Genomic DNA, 21,324 nt, shown 5'->3' on the forward strand with positions numbered 1-21,324 from the left:
CCATGATATCGGTACATGGTAAGATTAATAAGTCCAATATGACGGACTAATGCTCTACTCTTTAGTAATGTAGAGCTTTAATTGGCCCGTAATCAGAAGCGCGCTTTTATCTCTGAAATTCTATAATATGCGTAACATAAAATATAGTATGTTAAGGCAGGCCAAAGAATGTAAAAAGTGTAAGGGCCAGTTTTACTAACGCCGATCAAGCTTAATCGTGATTAACTATCAACTGCGATTGGTCGATTCTACTAAACAGCAAACGCGATTGGTCAGTCAACGGTCGATTAAGTTAATTGACGTTGGTGAAACTGGCCCTAAACAAGTCGAACAGACTTCATCAACAGAATCATAGAATTGATAGTAATAGAACCGGAATAACCTATCAAAGGTTCTGTTTTAGAATATACCACTCGGATGCCTCCGTTAGGCAGCCTGCGCACAATAGAAGGAATAAAAAATTAGAAATAAAGAATAAATAATATCAACCTATCAGAAATCGTGTATCTGATTATCCAATGTATCCGATGTATTTATGTTCTGATAAGTTAAGCCTGCGGCACACGATGATTGCTTTCCTAAATCTAAATGCTAGTTGGATTAGAATCCTACCACTGTATTGGCTGCAATACTGGCACTGACAACACCGCCGCCAATACGGTGGCAAGATTCTAATACAGCTAGCAATCTAGCAGGAAAACAAGTATCGTGTGCCGCCGGCTTTAATATACGAACGCGGCCTGTAAAACTGACGTTTCATGGAGCGGAAATTTACAGCGCGACTAATCACAACTCTGCTTTCTTTTCCGCGATTGTGATTGGTCGCGTTGTTCCGTTTCGCTGTAAATTTCCGCTCCATGAAACGCCGGCTGTGTTCGAAATTTATTGGCAGCATTGAAAAAGCTACAGTTTACATCATATGCATTATAGATTTTCAGTACTGGCAGTCAATGGGCGAGTTCAAGACGACAAAGCAGCTTAAGCATGCTTACCGAGCAATTGAATATAATTCATTGGATCTATAAGTAACAACCAATTATACTTGCTCTAGTTTATTTGCTTGGCAAGCAGAGGGTATCTCGATTGGGTATCTTGAAATAAGGTGAAAATTACAAAAGTGAACAAATTCATTAGAATATTCATAATTTAATTGGTCAATATCTAGTAATCATTGTTCACTTTTTGTAATTTTTACCTCATTTCAAAATACACAATCGAGCCTCAGACCAGCCTCTTTGTCAACTTGAACGCGCCTAATTTTAGAACACTACCCGAAGATAACGATACAAACTAATAAAAATCCCTAGGCAGTGTTGCCAAGCTTAGATATTTTTTCTTTGAATTTGATGTTTTTTTTGGCTGAAAAATTGTTTTGAAGTTACAAAAAATTTATAAAAATTTCCAAGTAACTTTTGGGGAGAAAAATACAAAAAAAAATCGAAATTATGCCTAAAATATTGAGAAAATTACAATATAAGAAATAACTTTCGAACAGACTTGGCATCACTGTCCCTAGACTTTCGACAGCCATCTTCATTCACCTCGCGTACGGTTGTCAATTTATTCCAAGTCGGAATTGGTCGGAATCGGGCAGTGTCCGTCGGCCGGGGCAGTTTGCCCAAGTTCGCGATATGGGACGATGTCGTGTCGTAAAACGGTGATTATTAGGTGTCGCAGAACGGGATCGACGACGCACCAGCACGCCGGTATGGACATGGCGGATGTGAGCACATATTAACGTCACACGAAGCACCCTGCCCTTCTACTCTCCGTCGTCGTCGTCGTCGTCGGCGTCGTCATCGTCGTCGTCGTGCCGTGAGAACGCGACGCGAAAACAACTGTAAAGCAAACTGCCGAGGACGCCGCAGAGCGGAGTCGTTCCAAGTTTCAAGTCGTGCGGCTCGCCGCGTTCAAGAAAGATGCTTGCGTCGCTTGCGCGCACATGGTGACATCGTCTTCCGGGTCAGTTCGAAAGTTAATTCCGCGGCGGAGGTATGGCTACCGGCGACGAGGTTTTTACGCCTCCTGGATACGATTGACAGCGTCCCCGTGAAAGCCCCGAACCCCGGCGAGCTCGGTGGAGCGGCACTTCCATGGGGTCCTCATGGGAGGGGTGTAATGGCGATCGAGATATCGGGAGGATGTTTTGTTTCGTGAATATTTACGGATCCGGCGAGTCCGAACGTTACGCTACGTTTAGCTTGCTGTTATTATTGTTTTGCTGCGTCAATCAAATCGATATCTCGATCTCAAGCTTGGCGTGAAATTTATTAATTGGATTGTTCACAAGTAGTAACGTCCGGTGGCGATTAAGAAATCTGCTTCGTTTTACCTTTGGAAATTATCTCTCTTATTAAAGGAATTATAGTTAAATTTAAAAATGACTTTTTTAATTCGCAGTCTTATCTGTTTAATTATACGGTGATATTATTAATATTCTAATCAGTGTTTTATTGAAATTTCAGTAACAGTTCGTTTCACTGATTGAATTTTGACAACTCCAATTCGCAATTTTCACTTCCCGATGCAGTGACACAGGCTTTATGCATCGCTTATAAATTATCTCAAATGACTTTTTAAAATGTTACTGATAAGTTAAACTTTAAAGTGAGTTTTTTTCCTGCATTATTTGACAACTACTAGAAAAACTACATTATTTCTAAAATTGCTGAATCAATTATGGTAGGGATTGTATTTCTCTAATTTATCAAAATACTTGTTTTGTTATATTAGGAGCATTATTATATTAATTATTATATTAATTATATTATTTATTAAGCATTATTATATTAATTTAAATGAATAATAAAGATCATGATATAATTTACAAGCATTATCTAAAACCTATATTGGTCGCTATATTGGAGGTTGAGGATTAGACTTTGATCAGTCAGATGTTTGACATTTAATTTTAATATTTTTAATTTCTTTTATTCTGATTGGCTCAACTCTAATCTTCAATTCGCAATCCTCAATCTCTAATGTAGTGACACAGGCTTTAAGCATAGCTTATAAATTATCTCAAATGATTTTAAAATGTGATTAAAATTATCTCAAATGATTTTAAAATTAATAATAAGTTCTTTAAAACTAGTTTTTTGCTCCACTATTTGGCACCCATTAGAAAAGCTACATTGTTTATAAAGCTGCAGAATTAATTATGTAGGGATTATATTTTACTAAAATGTTTATTTTATTATAGTTATATTTTAAATTGATAAAATTATTATGAGATTATTTATAAGCAAAGCTTAAAGTTCGTGTCACAGTTTATTAAAGAGTTAGGATTGGAAATTGGAGAGTAGAATTCGACTAGAAGATAATTTTTAATTTTTATGTGTTTTGTTCTGAAGTCTAATCTCCAATTTGCAATCTCTCTTCAATCTTCAATGCACAGTGTGACATATATTTAATAATTGTGAAAAAATGTTATAAATTCATGAGATTCTTAAATTTGAAGATTATATCTAATTGATTAATTTCATTTTTACTGATTATAAATTATGATTTGTCATTTATTTTACTGATGACAAATTAATTAGTAATTCTCTGTATAGCAAAATATGAAAGTATTATGTTTGATATATATTCTCTGTGATTGTGAAAGAGTATAGCAAAGTTATGGAACTCTTAATTACATTAACTTTATCATTTTTGCAATATTAATTCAATTTATACTGAAATAAAGTGCTTTACCAATAATAAATTTTTAATATTTAATGGTGATCGAGACATTTTATGTAATAATATTGAACTTTGTACTTCGTGAGATTAAATTAAGATCGATATTGAATATTAAATATTGCATTGATGGATATACAATACGTTTAATAATTTCATTACATCTTAATTTTTATTAATGTGTGTTTTGTTATTACTGACATTTAAATCAATCTTAATAAAATTATATAAGATAATTTATAAGCAATAGCTACTGGGGAAAATAAGTTTATGAGATTTCTGAATTTGGAGATTACATTTAATTAATTTTACTAATATACATTTATTTTTTCATTGATTAATTAATTACAGTAATTCTCTGTATAGCCTAATATAAAGATATTACGTTTGATTTCCTATTATCTACAATTTTGACAGAATTTTGTAATATTATTGATGTAATGGATTCTTGATTATGTTCAATTAATTTTATCAACTTTATTACATTTTTATCGAATTATGTATTAATTGAATGAAAATTAAAATACATAAAGCAATTTACTGATATTGAAGTTCACATACAAACGATGATAATATATAGTAAATATAATGGATTGTATTATTTTATAAGATTATTTATCAAATTAAGTTTGGATACGAAGTATTGGACGTGTGGAGAGACACACATGCGATAAACTGTAATATTTAACATAACTTTTTTACACACGTGATGAACTGTAACATTTAACAATAAACTTTTTCTACTAATATTCCAATGTTGAAGAATAAACAAGGAAGAATTAAATTTTTCAAGATCAACAATTCATAGCTGATACAGAGAGTTTATATCTAAATATAGGTTTGTTTATTTATAGCAAATCTGAAGTATGTAGATATGTCCTAAAATACACTTAGATAGCAAACATTGTGAATGATCCCTCATATCAAACACAATTCAGTATAATACAAATATACATGATTATGTCTATAGTCATGCAAACAATTACATGAACATATGAGCAATGCAAAATTGCATCTTTTAGCATCTATCTACCATAGGGACAGCATTCAAGTATTGATTGCAGCAACATGGTGTGCTATGGGAGGAGGGTTGAAACCCAGGCATGGCAGACCCACCTATTATATCTCATACTTGTCATTCAGCTTTTGTTTTCATTAACATTTTTCAGATACATACAAATATAACAGTTATACATAAAAATATATTTAAAAAATGTAATTATAAAACAAAAATGTCACAAAGTTTATTACAAAAAGGTGTTTAAGTGTTTTAAGATAAATTTGCAAGTTATAATAGCATAAATTATTATATTTATTTTAATTAATTATATTTGTAACGATTACAAAATAATTTTTAAATTTATGTTATTATTAATATTTGTTGTTTAAAAATTATAATTTTGTACATACATTACATATAATTTTATTACATAAAACTAATTTTTATTATTGCTGCATGAGATATTATTTTGCATTACTCTGTTTTTGTAATTTTTATTTTGGTGTTTTTGAAGAATATATCTTTATATGTTTGTATTTATATTTTAATATTCTTTCTTGTAGAATATTTTTAAATATATTACAAAAATAGTAAAATTAGGGGAAAATATATAGTATTACTTCTTTAAGAAAAAGAGGTAAATATTCAAATTCTGTAAAGGTCAGAAAATCCAATTGACTGTACTAATGTGTGATAGCTATAGGCAACAATAGCAGAAAATGTATGTTCTTTGATATACTACGAAAGCGTGAACTCTAGATAGATTTAACTTACAGAATATGAAAAATATGTAAAATTCTATTTTAAAATAATTTCTCTTTTTGTCACTTGCGTATTACAACTTAATATATTTATTTAATTTATTATAGTTTAATTTAATTTATAAATTTATGCAGGTATCGAAGTATAGTATCTGAAATAGATAGAAATAAGTAAAGCAAAACAGGATCTTGTATTCATTGATTAAGATTAATTTATTAAATTTGATTAATTGCGACATTTTATTACAAAATATCAAATTGCTATAATATATATACTTAGAGATATCTTAATCTTTTATTTTCAAAAAACATTACTGATTAAATTTAATATAAATTTAATGATTTTTTTTACAGGTTACTGCAATGATTAAATGCATGAAAGACAATGGGCTGAAATACTTAAATGATTAGCATTTATATATAAATATTACTACTTACCGTCAGCCATAGGTAAAGTAATCTATTAAGTATTATTAAAAACAGTTTGTTGAAATTTTTTTTTAAGAAGTTGCAAATATTAAAATATAATTTTTTTATTTATTATATATTTATGTATTGTATTATTATTACACATACACACACATTTATTATATGCGTGCGTGCGTGCGTGCGTGCGTGCGTGCGTGCGTGCGTGTATGTATATGTATAATTAATAATATATTAATCTTATATATTTCTGATGTTATTGCATATATGTATATTCTCTATGTTATTACTTTCAAAAATTTATTAATGATTTTTGTTACTAAAAAATAATTTGCGTTATAAAATTGTTTTAGATTACGAATTTAAAATATTCTAAATATATTTTCTTATGTAAAGCTTGTGCCAGACATGGCAGCGATTGAAGAGAAAAAGCGAGTGGGTGGCTCCAAAGTGTCAGCCATTGCAAACATCTTCCAATCCAAACCACAATTGGATAATCTAAGAACGAACAATATTCTCTCGGATGGATTTAAGGAGCCAGCTGTTCCACTGAAGGAATCTCCGACGCAAGTAACAGTGGTCAGAACTGAGAGCCATGTGGCACGTTTTAACAATGCGCGAGCCCTCTTCGAGAAACTTGGCGAGGAAAACAAATCGAACAGACCGTAAGCAATTGGAATCACAGAAATTTATATTATTTCTCTTAAAATTATATTTCTACCTCCAGTTTTATTTACTAATTATTAACTTTTTAAATTTTTTTCAATTATATTTTGTATAAATTTATCTTTATTTTAATTGATTATTTGATTAATTTATTATGTTAATTAATTTATTTTTTTTATTACTTTAATTATATTAGATATTATTATTACATTATATTATCAATTTTTCTTAACAAAGTTTGGACCTGAATAAAATAAATAATTCTTAGAATAACTTTAACATTAATTTACATCCTTGTTTAATCTACAGGGTAGAACGGATTACAAAACCGAACAACTTGCATGGTCTTCGGTCTCGCTCCAGTTCTGCAAATTCAGGTTCCGGATGCACGTCACCTGCAAGATCACCTCGTCCTCATTCACCCTCTCCTCCAGGCAGCCGCGAACACCTCAGTACGTGGAGCGCCAGCGTACCGACTTTGAACGCGGAGCGACACTTTGAGAATGGTCACTGCGCGCCGGAGCGACGTCCTGGCGCGGGGGTGGGTAAGGTCGAGCGTACAGGCAAAGAGAATGATCGTCCGGAGCGACCGGAAAAACCAGAACGCCGACCAAATTCGAAGGAGCTCATTGAAAAGCAACGGAATTGGACTAGTCACTTCTCCAAGACTAGACCGAATCGCTACAATTCCGATCCGAATCACTCGCTAGTCCAAACTTCTCTGAACTCCCAGAATGCTCAGAGCCAGGCGCAGCAGTCGCCATCGTTCGTTGATACGTGCCAGAATTCGGCGAGCGCGGCAGCCAGCGACTCTGCCAGCCCAGCTATCAGATCAGCGAGCTTTTGCTCGGCACGCTCACCCCCACCACCGCCTCCGCCGATCAGGAACTCGTCTGCAGCCAGTAGAAGAGAACGACCAGCGAGTATTGCCTCCGGCAGTTCGTCTGAACTACTAGAAAGTCCGGAGTATGCAACGGTGGAGAGATTCGACGACATTTCGCCAACGATTCCGGAGTACGCTGTTGTGCAGAAAAAGAAACCTCAGAATAGTCCGAAAGAAAATAAGACTGGCGGCGCCGACAAGATTCAGGACGCTCCGTTGCCAGAGTACGCCGTTGTGCAGAAGAATAGTGCGAAAGCAACTTTGAAATCAGCGGAGAATTCCAAGGAGGCTTCCAAGACACAGAATTTGAAGTGCGCAACAATCACAGAGGCAGTTACGGGAAACAAAATCGTGACTTCGAGGTCGACAGAGGCTGCCAAAGATGTTCCTAAATCCACTATACAGATCTTGACAAGCTCCGCGACTGCAGAACCAATTCCAACAAACAAAGCTGTAGTTTCAAAATCAGTAGAAGACACTAAGGAGACTTCTAATGTCACCATGCAGACTGTAAAAGGCCCACCAGTAGAAGTAGTTCCAGCCAGCAAAGATGCAATTTTGAGGCCAACAGAAAATTCGAAAGAGCCCTTGAAAAATTCTTCGTCTGCAGAAGAAGCGCCAGCATTCAAAGCTGTAGTGTCTAAACCAACAGAGTCTTCAAAAGAGGAGGTCGTGGAGGATATGGAGGAATCGAAAGAAGCCACAAAAGATTCAGCAATACCAGAATCTAAAACTGCCATTATAAATGATAATAGCAACTTTTCCGAACAGACAAAAGCATCGCCTGTACTAAATTATGAGGTTTCTAGTTCAACTCGAAGTGCCTCGATGGACAATATCCTCACGAGGAGGGAGAGCGATCTGCTAGAGGCGCCGGAATACTTTAATTGTCCCCCGAGCCCAATTCATTCGCCAGCGAAAACTTCCGAGTGGAGGAACGAATGGCTAGCGAAAAACGACGAGATTCTGAAGAGGACTGTCGACTTGAAAGATCTGAAAACCTCGTCGAAGGAGGCTCTGGAGACCGAGCTGCGTAACGAAGTGACCAGGCCGGATTCAAGACCCGATTGGGCCAGACCGAACGCGAAAAGAAAAGAAACTGTAGTAGATGATAAAAGGACCGAGCTGATGCGATCACCGGAATCGGAGCTAGGTCTGCCTTCCGCAGGCACCGACAGTGCCTCGTCCAGCATGAGTTCACCTAGTTCACCCTCCAAAGATAGTAAGGAGGAAAAAGCGGAGAAGGAAATGTCGGAGAAACATCAGACAGGTAAGTTCTAAAATTTCTACAAAGTTATTAGTCTTATGAAACTAAAAAACTTTATTATAAATAGGAAAAATGCATCAAAATGAATCAATGACTATCAGGATTAATAAAAGTTGTCGATGTTGCATAATTTTGTTTCTTTTGATTAATAATAATTTAAATAATATTAAAATAATGCTTAAATCATATTTTTAAAAAATTATTTCAAAACTTGTGTGTGTGTGTGTGTGTATGTGTGTGTGTGTATATAATTTTAATTATCGATTTTAATATATATTTAAATATATTGAATGTCTTTATGATAAATAATTAATTTAAAAAATTAATCTTTACATTTTTGAGAAACGTCGGTGAGACCAGGTGACTCTCGCTGTCGTGGGTTGAGATGGCAGTGTGCCAAAATACCAAAAAGTAAAAACACCAGACGCAGCTCTCTGCTTTACCCCTTTTCTCCTTCCCTTTGCTTTGCCACCTCCTCTTTTACTAGTGTGCCACGGTATTATTTATAGAAATCACCGTGCGGCTTATCCAGCGGCCAAACGCTCGTGCCTTGTCGTTTACTTTGCAAAAGTGTCTCTGGGGCTCTCGAATTTTGGGATTTGAAAATCGTCAATGTTGTGTTTGAAATTAGTTCTGATCACTATAGTGACCTCTTTGAAGACAGAATGAGTCATAATGCTTTTTATAAATGTGAAAACAGCAAGTTTGTGAAACACTTTGCTGATGTATATAAATATTGATATAACATACATTTCCAAAAATGGAAAATATAAAAATGTTAATTTGTTAATAAATATATATCAGGAAGTTTTAATATATTAATAAATTGGTGAGAAAAAATGCACATGTTTACAAATAGAATTTTTTAGATCGAAATATTTTTTTATATTATAAATTAACAAATTAATAAAAAATTGCAGTTAAATTTAAAAATTAAAACGAAAAATAAGTGATTTATCGCGACAAAAATAAGTTAAATTAAGGAATTAAATGCAAAGAATGTCCATAAAATTTTGCATAATTATCTAAACGTACAATAAAAATCTGCAATCTAAATAATATTATTTATTATTTAAATATAAACATAAATAAGATAATAAACTTTAAAAAAAAAATTAAATGCTAAATAACATTAAATAATCAATAATTCCCTACTAAGTGCTATAGTTTAATTAAAATAAATAACAATAAAGGGCGAAATAAGAGTCAGCGCATTTCTTTAAAAAATCATATAATTAAAGGCATAAATTAAAAGTACAGAAAAGATAAAAAAAGAAAGAAAAGATGTATACTAAGAAATAATAATGGTGAAAAAATAAACATAGTTTAATTAATTAAATTGATTTAAAAGCTGTATATTCTGTGCGAATGTGTGATCTTCTTGTAACAAAATACACAAGACTAGTGTTTATATATGAAACGCTGTACTATTTTTTGTATCAATATTTTTATACTTGGAGCGCCACGTACTTCAGAAAGACATAAAATTATGTGCCTGCGATTACTTTGCATCGATTGTGGAGGTACTTCAGCGTCTATGTTAGTTTAATAAGCTATTTCAGCTTACTGCGCAGTACTTGTAATATCATAAATTTATTTTTCAAATTCAGGTCGCAACAGCTATGACTTGGAAGCGGAGGATCAGGAGAAGCCGGCTACGTATCAAAGCTGCGTCTCAGGCACGGAGAGCCTCTCCGAGAAGGATCAGTTCAAGTTTAATGAGACAGACACGACCACAGTCATTCGACGTTCCCATGTGCGACTTGATCTTCAGGCTGCAGGTCTGGGTCCACGTCCACCCTCTGTCATCAGTTCTGATCAGGAGTATCCGCCGCTAGAACATAAGGAGATTCCTGTGCCCTCTCCATATGCCAAGAAGTTACAGCAGAATGAAGAAATTGTTTCACAGAGTAATACCGAGTGTAAAATTCAATCGAAATCAAACACGGAGACCAAGAACAGCGATAGTACAGAAGCAATGAAAATCAATACTACATCTACGGAAGATATGTTGGAGACAAAAATGAAAGCGGGTAGCGATGGAATATGTCAGAAAACTGTCTCAAATGCGAAAAATGATCAAATCAAAATCAGCGTAAGAGAGAAGATTGCGAAGAACAGAGAAGAGGTCTCTGGCAAGCGTTCCAGCTTTGTCGAGTCCGAAAGCAAAGATAGTGTAGACAAAGCAACGATTCGTAGTCAGGAAATGAATAGTTTTGGGCTCATCACGAAGGAAAGTAAAGACGAGGAGAAGTATGTGACAGAGGTGGCCAAGCCCGAAATCAGCAGCAGAAAAGAGTGTATAGCAGCGGTGAACAGTGTCTTGAGTAGAAGGCTGCAGAAGGAGATAGACCAGCCTCAAACGACGTGGGAGCAAGAGAAACAGAAGGCTGAACTAGCGAAACTCCGGTTATCAGAGAGCAACAATCAGAGCTCTCAGGTGTCACTTAATACACTTTCGCAAAGACATTCCAGCAAAAAGTCCAACGAGCAATTGTCGGAAAGCAGCCAGTTCGAAGATAGTGACTCCAGTGATACGAAGACTGTTACAAATGTCGAATGTGTGGCAAAGGAAGTACAGGACAATTCTGTCGAAATTGCAGAAGCAGCTTCGAAGAACAGTGTTAATCATATCACTCCTGTGACGCCAGATACTATGACTCCAGACGAGGCGGAAAATCTTCTGAGTTCTCGGTAAATATATAGCGACTAAGAGAAAGAATTTTAGAATCAATTAGAGATTAGATAGCATTTGATACATAGAAACTATAATTTTAGAAAAAGAGAAAAAGGAAGAATCACTATTTTTTAAATATTTAATTTTATTGATATTGAGAATTAATAATTAATATTAATAAAAAGACGATAGTTTTGGGATGATGATGTTTCTAGGAGTTTTACCATATAACTTTCGCATTTTTAATACAACAAATTTTTTATAGTGTATCTGTAATAGTACAATGAATTTCTTTTATTGCAATCTGGTAACTTAGTAACTTTTTATTTGAGGCTTAATATTAATAACTTTGTTTTTCTTTCATTTTGATTCTAATACGTTCGTGTTTATTTGAATGCAAATCTGCTGATTGTCATGGTCCATGCAGCATCTTAGAAAAAAAGATTAGGTGAGTACATTTGCAATTCTGTGATTTAATAATGGAAGCAGATATGTTATTTTACAATTAAAAAATATTATATTGGCATTTTAGTGAGTAATTCATTAAGAGAACTCTAAACTTGTCTTACAAAAAGAAGCTTTTATTAGAAAATTAATAGTTTTATTATTAAAATATTTTTTTCTAATTGATTTTTAATATTTAAAATAAGTAATTTTAGTATTTATAATAAACATCAAAGAAATATATATATATATATTGTATCCATTCATTATTCTCATTTCCGCTCATTTTCATTATTCTGTGAAGAAGAATAATTCATAGAAATGAAAAGATAATTTTTTTATAAGATACTATATAAAATTTATATATTTTTAATCTCTTATTATTATTCAGTCGCTATTCTTTTAGTGAGAAGATTAAGATAATCAAAAAACATTTTTTTTCGCGAAGAAAAGCTTTGTTGAATTATATGATCATTCTTATTGTGAAAACGTTTTTAACTTTAATATCCAATAATATATACAGGGTGTTTGATAATTGTTTTGACGGAGTTCGTGGACATGTAGAGCGGACTAAACTGAGACGGAAAGTCCTTTATCATTTTGCAATTTTCGCAACAGTTAACAAGATATTAATTGCTAAACATTGCCGAAAATTGGTCTTCAATAATTTTTTACTCAAATATTATCAACTTTACAGAAAAACTGCAAGAGATAAAAATTGTTTATTTTCTTCTCATAGAATTCTACGAATTTTTTCTTATTTTTATCGACATGAGAAAATACAGTATTAAAAAATTCTGAAAAAATTCTAAAAAAATTCTTAGAGCTCTATATATATGAGATGAAAATAAACACCTTTTATCTCTTGCAGTTTTTCTATAAAGTTGATAGTATTTGAGTAAACAATTATTGAAGACCAATTTTTAGCAGTTAATATCTTGTTAACTTTTGCGGAAATTACAAAATGGTAAAGAACTTCCCATCTGAGTTTAGTCCCCTTTACATGTCCACGAACTCCGTCAGAACGATTATCAGACATCCTGTATAAGGAATATCGAAGAATGTCTCATGAATGAATGGACATAACTGCTTTTGTCATTTAACTGCTCAGAATTGATTCGCTATCAGCGATTTCGTAATTCGTGCGTAAAACAGAGTGAATGATTCGTGAAACGTAAATTAGACAAGGTTCGGCGTTGCTATCGGACGAGGAAGCGCAGGAGATAGCGAGGCTGCTGTCTCCCACTGGTGCCAATGACGCAATAATAGGTGATGGGATTTCTAATGACAAGGATAAGGAAGGACAGGACAAAGATAGGGACGACCAGGACAACACGCCCGACTGGCTGTCCGATGTCCTGTCTGCTCCTGATTCCAGTCTTATCAATAGTGCTACTCATGATTATAGGTGAACGAGCTTATTTTTTTATGTCTTTTCGGTTGCGCGTCTTTTCCTTACGTCTTTTTGCAATTTTATTTTTATTCTCTATTTTTTCTTTTAATGATTTTAAGTAAAATTTTCGATTTTAATATTACTTGTTTTTGGCGGATTTTTGAATTTTTAAACTGTAATATTTTTTAAATTTTGTTTTTCTGGATTTTTGGAGGATGAAAATTTTGTAATCTTTGATCTCCTTCAGAATTTAAAAAGTATTATGTTCCTTGAATTTTTATAATTTGAAATAAAGATATTCAAAAGTTCAATTCTTATCAATTCTTGGGCAACTGGATTTAAGGTCTTTCGACTTTTGGAATTATTCTGAAATTTTGAGAATTACACACTCTTAGCTTGTCTGTCAATTTATCTGTTAACTCTCTATTTATTTCAGTTTGTCTCATAGATCTCGCAGTGACTTGACGATAGATTCGTTGACGGAAAGCCAGATAGGATCGGTCACTGGAAGTGAGAGCGGACTGCTCGGCTCCGTCAGCAGCTTAAACGACACTCATGAAACTAATGACGATACTGAAACCGAGCAACAGGACGATTATATTCCAACTCCAGGAAAAATTGTAATTGTCACAATTAAAATACTACCTTACTCCTTTTTTGCTCAGCTCAAATGAATCAGAAAGTGATAAAAAACTTGTGACCAAAAAAACTAGAGAATAGAGAAATATAGATTTACCAAAATAAAGAAATGTGTATAGTTTTTCACAACAATTTTTTAATAGTTTAATAATTTTTATCTTTTTGCCACTTTGATTTTGCGACAACATTAACTCTGGTATTTAATTAATTAGGTACTCGTGGAGAATGGCGTGCATTATTTCGAGGACGGTCATTTTTGGATGGAAGTGGCGGGAATCCCAGAGTCTGACGAAGACGATGAAGACTATCCGACCACCGTGCCCATCAAGAAGACCTCTAAAGTGTCCTTCGACACCGGTCCCATGCGTGTTTATTCCACGCATTCTGTCAATGAATATGATCGCCGCAACGAGGATGTCGATCCCGTGGCGGCCAGTGCAGAATACGAGCTGGAAAAACGCGTCGAAAAAATGGAGGTAATTCTGAATATTGCACTCCTTTTTTTAATATCCTATAAAATAAAAATAATATTAGCCTCACATTGGAAATTTTGGCAAATAATATCGCTAAATTCCTACAATTTTGTCTCACGATTTTATTTTTATTGTCTTTGAATACTTCGTTTCGTTGTGTTTCTAATTTATCTTTATTCACAAATATAATAGTATTTTGCTTCAAGGAAAGGCATTTTGAGATGTTAAGGATTTCTTCAATTTTTTATTTTAAATAAAAATTTCTTCTTAAGAAAAATCTATGATACTAATCTTTAGCCTCCTCTTATACTTGTATATATTTTCACATTATTGTCTTCATCAAAATTTTACCAACACTACTGTGTGTGAATTTTTTTTATATCTGAAGATGGCTCAATCTAAACGCCGAAATATCGTTTATATAATTTTAATTATAAATTACAGAGCATAATACATTTTATATTTCAGATTATTATATTGAATTTTATATTCTTACATGCCCTTTTTAATTTCAATTGTTTTTGTGCATTAACAGTCTTTTATCCTTGTTTAATTTAAATTGGTCTTTTCAAAAAACCTAGGTATTTCCTGTCGAGCTGATGAAGGGTCCGGAAGGTCTGGGCCTCAGTATAATTGGAATGGGTGTGGGTGCGGACGCTGGTCTCGAGAAATTGGGCATTTTTGTGAAAACCATCACGGAGAAAGGTGCGGCCGCGCGCGAGGGTCGAATCCAGGTGAATGATCAGATCGTCGAGGTTGACGGCAAGAGTTTGGTCGGCGTTACGCAGGCTTACGCCGCTAGCGTACTGAGGAACACTTCCGGTCTTGTGCGATTTGTCATTGGCAGGGAAAGGGACCCCAAGAACTCGGAAGTGGCAATGCTAATTAGGCAGAGTCTCCAGGCGGACAAAGAAAGGGAACTAGCGAACGCTGCCAATAGGTAAAATAGTACATTCACTTAACTTGATCTTTAAATAATATTCGAAGATCGAATATTATCATAATATTATAATTTATAATTATTTGTTTTTATAATGATAAATTTTATTGTAATGTAATATGAAATCAATCTGGCAAATAGTAAAATTTATTTTTTAAAAATTAGATATTTTATTTTATAAAAGATCCGTTTTTTTATAACAATTATTACTTGACTAATTCAATAACTGATATATTTTTACGTGAGTTCAATAATATTATGAAATTATTGTGTATTTTGTTATTTTTTTCAACTCGGTTTGAAGACTCCGTCTTCTTTTAATTTAAATATTTGTCTCATCTGCGTTCCCAATGATGATTTATCCTTGCTCGCAAAAGTTCCGTGACGATACTTTGTGGCCACTCCAATGAGAGCCTGAGGCATCTTGGAGTGCTGAGGGAACTAATGGTTTTCTGTAACCAATGTTTCTGTAATGTTAATAAATTTTAGCGTTATAATAATTAAACCATTAACTTTGATCGACGTTAAAAAAAGAAATACATTCTCCAGGAAACTTAACTTCTCCGATGCGTCTCCCGATGGCCAACGAGGAAGCGAGGACATCTCCGTCGGCAGCGGGATGAGCGGGATCCCTGGTTCGCCGGCAATGTCCTCCTGTTCAGAAGGAGAACCAGCACATAGCCCTATTGAGAACTACCTGTCGCCTTCTAGTCGCAGCCGATCTCCTATACTTGGCTCATCGCACAACACTACGCAGAGCGATGTAGACAGTTTGAGATTGCTTTTGCAAGAGGTATTTTGCGTATTTATATTCTGCGCTTTATAATTCGAATGTGTATCCCTTTTTCATTCGTTTATTTAAGAATCTTATTCATTCAGATGTTTATACACCTGTTATATGTGTGGTGTTAGTTAGCCTCATTTTTTTTTGTAAATAGTCATTAGATAATGCATTGTTCAACAATGACGTTTCCGTGATACATAGGGCATATACTATATTTGTACATACTTTCGTGTGTATGTGTGTAAACTATGAATGCAGGTATCACATATGTAAGTTCACCGCAATTGCACAGTGTGTATTGATTTCATTTTCTTTGTTTTTGTTTTTTTTTTTGCTTATACGCTATGCGTGTCGTTGGTTGCTTGCAGAGTCAGTATAAACTCTCATTAGCGGACGAGGAAGTGGAAAAATTCAAGGCAAAGGTAACGTAACAGTTACGACAGTTACTTAATAATATTAACTAATCGACCATAATCGAATCAGATTTATTCAAATAATTATAACTGCTTGATTTAATAGAAAATTTATTAATATTAATACAAAAAATGTAATATTATACATAATCTATTTTACAGGTCAAAAGAAATATTTATTTATTTTTATACTATAGCATGCTTCTGTCTTTACAAATTTTTCACGCTTTTCTCTTTGCCTGCATTGTAATATTAAAATGCATGAAATAAACAAATCTATTTTTTTATAGCTTGTATGTATGTTAATGTACATAAGTAATAAGAATTTCCCATTTTCTATAATTCATTTTTTATGTTATTATTTTATGCAAAAAAATAAATATTTTATATACAATAATCTATAATATATATCAAATATTTTTATATATCTTGCATTTTTTTATAAAAAGATACTTTTGATAAAAAGATATTAGCTCGCAATTTCATTGAAGAAAATTCTAATAAATAAAAATCATAAACGTTCTTTGCTTGTAATGATAATTTATTAAAAAATACTTAAATATTTTTAAACAGTCTCTTTACACCTTGCAACACACACACACACACACACACACACACACACACACAGATATTTACTGTACTATATTGCTTTGTTATATTACTAAATTGACAACATTTCGAAACTCTTTCCTGAAACTGGTTGTTTTTTTTTCTTTAATATAATTGCATGCTTTCATTATCTTTACAGATAATTTTTCTCCTATGCCAATCGACATTAAATACTCTTTAATTTTTAATTTTTGCGCCAAACATAAATATTTGATTGATTATATTATCATATACGATAAACAGCGCGATATTCAAGAAATTATAGAACGTAGTTATTTATAGGGATGCACCGGATCGTAAAATTACCGGATATCGGATATCCGAGCAAAACGTAACATCGGATATCCGAGAAGGCAATTTCTTCGAGTCGGACATTCGACATTTTCTGGATATCCAACCGGATTCCAAGTGTCTTCTAAAAAAAAATCTATAGGGAAATAGATTGTAATTTTACAACAATGTATAAGATATTAGCATCATGAGTATGCATACTCATTTGGAGAAGATTTATATAAGAAAGAATCAACAATTTTATGATATTAAATTTTAACGTAAGATCGGATATCCGATAACTCCCTGGATAATAGTGATTTCTGGATATCCGATGCATCCCTAGTTATTTAACGATAACTTTTAAAAGAAAGATCATTGCGTATTTTTACTGAAGTTTTTTACTCAAAGTTGTATTTTCTATTAGATATATCCCAAGTTGATGCTTTGAAGACACTTTATCTGTAATGTTACGTCATATGTATTTTTTAATCTTAATTAATATTATTATAATCTCCATGTTTCGGACAGTTAGTAGAATTGGAAAACAGCGGAGCGGGTAGCGAAGAATATGCAGCCAAATTACGGGAATCGGGATTACGTCTTCACGAATCGGAAAGAGCATTGGGCACCGCCCGCCAGGATCTATTAACGGCTAGAGAGATGTTGTCGCAGGCGACGGCGCAGAACGCAGCTCTGCAACAGAAATACGCTAGGGCCAGGAGGGCCGCCAGAGTTCTGCGTGCGGATGTTACAGTCAGGGACGAGTACTATGAGCAATTGTTGCGGGAAAAGGATACGGAATACAACGCATTGGTGAAAAGTCTCAAGGATAGAGTACGTGTCGAAGGGTTTCACTGATGATATTTGGTTTTAGAGAGAACAAATATTTTTAAAAGATTATTTTAGGTGATCACGTTAGAGGTGGAGCTGACGGAGACTCAGAGGCGATTTGGTCTACCGGTACGGTTACCATACGATAATGCCACTACTAGGATAGTAACACCACAGTTTTCTCGCAAACAACTGCCACCGCCACCTTCATCGACTAGCTGCCAGCTTTCTGATACAGAGACTTCTGACCTTAGTAGCCCGGATGACGGTGATAAGACTGCTACTGTGGAGAGGAAACTGCCTCTACCACTACCGGTAAAGGAAGAATTAGATCGTGCTGTCCCAGCCCATCGTCTGCTAGATAATTCTGCTGGCAAGAGCAAGGCGGAACTGGCCAGCAGAGGCGGCTTGGCAAATCGTCAGCTACCCAGGCGATCCGGAGGTCTCAGCAACAGTAGTTCGGTATGTCATCTCACATTAATTCAATTTAAGCTGTAATTATAGCATACATTGCTTGTTCCGAATTATGCTCCAAAATTAAAACACAAACTTCAGAATTAATGATAGAAATGAAAAATAAATTTAATGCTTAAAAATTTATTTCTTTTAATGAAGTTGTACGATAAAAAATTCTTATTTTAGGATTACGGATTGGACGAGTCGGGTGACAATACGGACGATGATTCCTCCTCAAAATTGACTTCGCAAGACAGCAGCAGGTCACCCAATGACTTAACAGCGAAGCAGTCCAATTTGAGTTCCTATTCCAGCACTTCATCCATCAGTTCACTTAAGGGAAAATCGCACATGGATCCTATACATCCTACCGCGATTCGGCAGCACAGCACCATTAGTTCACAAGTCAGGGCGATGACTGAACAAAGTTGGCCCCAATCGCAGAAAAGTATGTCAACGTGTTAGCTTCAATACGTCAACTGTTATTATCCAAATTTTATTATACATGCGATTATAATTTTCTTATTTTTTGATATATTAACAATTTTTCTCGGTAGCTTTGACTGGACCTCCTGCATCATTGGCAGAACAGTTGAAGCAGGTTCTGGCTGAACGGGAAAAGCGGCTTGGCGGAAACGACTCCTCAAGGGAGAGCTCTGGAGATTTCAGTGATCTCAATAGTCCTCATAATAATGATCCAACTATGGTTACACATCATCTCGTGGAAGAGATACGGCAAGCTGTTAACGAAGCTAATCAAAGAGGTAAATAATAATTAAATGAAATTGAAAGTCGACAGTTCGAATTATCGCCAATTTCAATAAAAACAATTCGTTGTAAATTAAACTTATTATGTTTTTAGTGAAAAAGGTATCGATTCCTCCGTCAAATTTGATCGGTAGTGCAAGTGCCCCCTGGCATCATCCAGGAAGTTCTCCATCAAGTTTGTCCTCCGGCGGTTCTGTGAGTCCTCCCGGCGTTGATCCTAGTTCTTTAAAAGGTATCATTACAGGTACTTTATAAGTTGTATATTGATGTTTATGTGTCAGCACTAACGCTTCAATCACTCGGTCAGGAATTATAATTAAAAATTCAAATTGAAGTTAAGGATTTTTGAAATGATGTCCGTCAATTTCTTTTAATTAGCTTCTGCGCAGTTAATAGCACTTTATTTAAGGACAATTTTGCTTTACTCGCTTAAATTTGCTTTAAATGCATGATTTTTCTTCATTCTTTTTTGATGAAAACATTTATAGTTGAGACATTTAACGAAATAATTATTAACAAAATATAAAATATACTAGCATCTACAATACAGGTAACGATTAATTTCTGATAGAGTGATGACTAATAGCGAGACAAGACTCTTCACACCTTATACTTACTTTCCATCATGCATGCATTATCAATATAGATTCGAGCACAGTTTGGTTGCCCGCTCACCTAAGCGACTTTGGTTTAGGTGACAAGAAGTCCCACTTCTGGCAGAATGCGCCAGTTGCAGATTGGTCCAAGGAGCAAGTGAGTATTCAATTGATCTGAGAAGAGTGCAATTAAGAAATTCATTTTTTCCACAAATCCTTTTAAATATGTATTTAAAAAAAATAATTATTTGTGTATTAGAAAACTTATATTTTAAGAGCTAAATGTTATGGTACTTTCAGTCTTTAATAAAATAACGAAAAAAAAAGCGAACAGATTTTTTTCTTTTGTTTTTAATATCTTTCATTTTTCTCTAAAAGCAAGAATATTTTTCCAGGTGTGTCAATGGCTGACTGGAATCGGTTTAGAGCATTATTCGCCCCAATTTTTGGATAATGGCATCAACGGAAGTAATTTGCTACGCTTGGAATCAAGGGAGCTGAAAGCCTTAGGGGTTTATGGCGAGGCTAAGGCTCATTTGAAGCGCAAACTGAAAGAATTAAGGGCGCAGGCCGACCGTGAACGCAAAGAGCGTAAGGAAATCGAGCGAATGCGACGGAAAGCGGAAAAAGCTGCGCGGAAAAAGTAGCTCGCGAATAAATTAGACGCGTTTGATATCAGTTAGACACTCGGTAGGTTAAATACGGATTTTTTTGGGCGCGAAGTGTACAGGGTATCTCGAAAGAGGTAGGGAGGAATTAATACGTTGGACTTCATCGAGAGGTCGAGAATATTTATCGAAAAGAAATTAGAAAACAAATTTTTCAAGGAAGATTGAGAAGAAGTTTGCCAAAGAAATATAGGTAAAACTGGAAATGACGCCGTCCATTTCATACAGGGTGTCACCTAAAAAATCAAAAATCATTTAAAAATGGGAATGCCATATATTCATCAAACAATGAAAAATTTTATATAAATATCTTCTGAATTGTACTTTTATTAACACGTACAACCATCTTTTCGGATTTCTTTTTTTTTTTTTACTGTCCTTTAGACTCTTTAGAGTATATTTAATTGATTCCGGGCGCGCGCGCAAACACAAAATTAAAATAATTAAAATTACTTAAGTATGAAATAATTTATATTTCTTCACAATTATATAATTATTTCAAATAATTCTTAATATTACTAATGAAATAATAGTATTAAAGTCGTATATAGTATTAATTGAAAGAAAATTACTTATGCGTATTAATTATGAATATTTTTATTACGCGAAATAATACGATTAATTAGCAAATCTTCATGAAACATTTTAATATTACTTATCACTAGAACATAATCAT

At 34.0% G+C, this 21,324-nt stretch overlaps 1 protein-coding gene across 6 annotated transcripts; it reads left to right on the forward strand.

Annotated features, from left to right (window-relative positions):
• Positions 1 to 1,532: 1,532 nt before the first annotated feature.
• Positions 1,533 to 20,979, forward strand: LOC108749099. Of its 6 annotated transcripts, none has more exons than XM_018487619.1 (19): positions 1,533 to 1,962; positions 5,797 to 5,892; positions 6,265 to 6,533; positions 6,844 to 8,687; positions 10,295 to 11,378; positions 11,789 to 11,809; positions 12,989 to 13,213; positions 13,635 to 13,818; positions 14,050 to 14,313; positions 14,892 to 15,250; positions 15,800 to 16,043; positions 16,403 to 16,456; positions 17,858 to 18,163; positions 18,236 to 18,622; positions 18,803 to 19,064; positions 19,174 to 19,380; positions 19,479 to 19,628; positions 20,031 to 20,137; positions 20,376 to 20,979. In XM_018487619.1, exons 3-19 carry the CDS (start codon positions 6,277 to 6,279, stop codon positions 20,625 to 20,627), a joined length of 6,207 nt encoding a protein of 2,068 aa, XP_018343121.1. In that variant the 5' UTR covers positions 1,533 to 1,962; positions 5,797 to 5,892; positions 6,265 to 6,276; the 3' UTR covers positions 20,628 to 20,979. The 6 variants fall into 6 exon arrangements, with proteins under 6 accessions (XP_018343121.1, XP_018343122.1, XP_018343125.1 ...); XM_018487620.1 differs by having other exon boundaries at positions 19,479 to 19,616; XM_018487623.1 differs by having other exon boundaries at positions 19,479 to 19,616; positions 20,079 to 20,137.
• Positions 20,980 to 21,324: the final 345 nt, after the last annotated feature.

This window comes from Trachymyrmex septentrionalis, unplaced genomic scaffold (assembly GCF_001594115.1).
Source record: "Trachymyrmex septentrionalis isolate Tsep2-gDNA-1 unplaced genomic scaffold, Tsep1.0 scaffold266, whole genome shotgun sequence".
NCBI classification, from domain to species: domain Eukaryota; kingdom Metazoa; phylum Arthropoda; class Insecta; order Hymenoptera; family Formicidae; genus Trachymyrmex; species Trachymyrmex septentrionalis.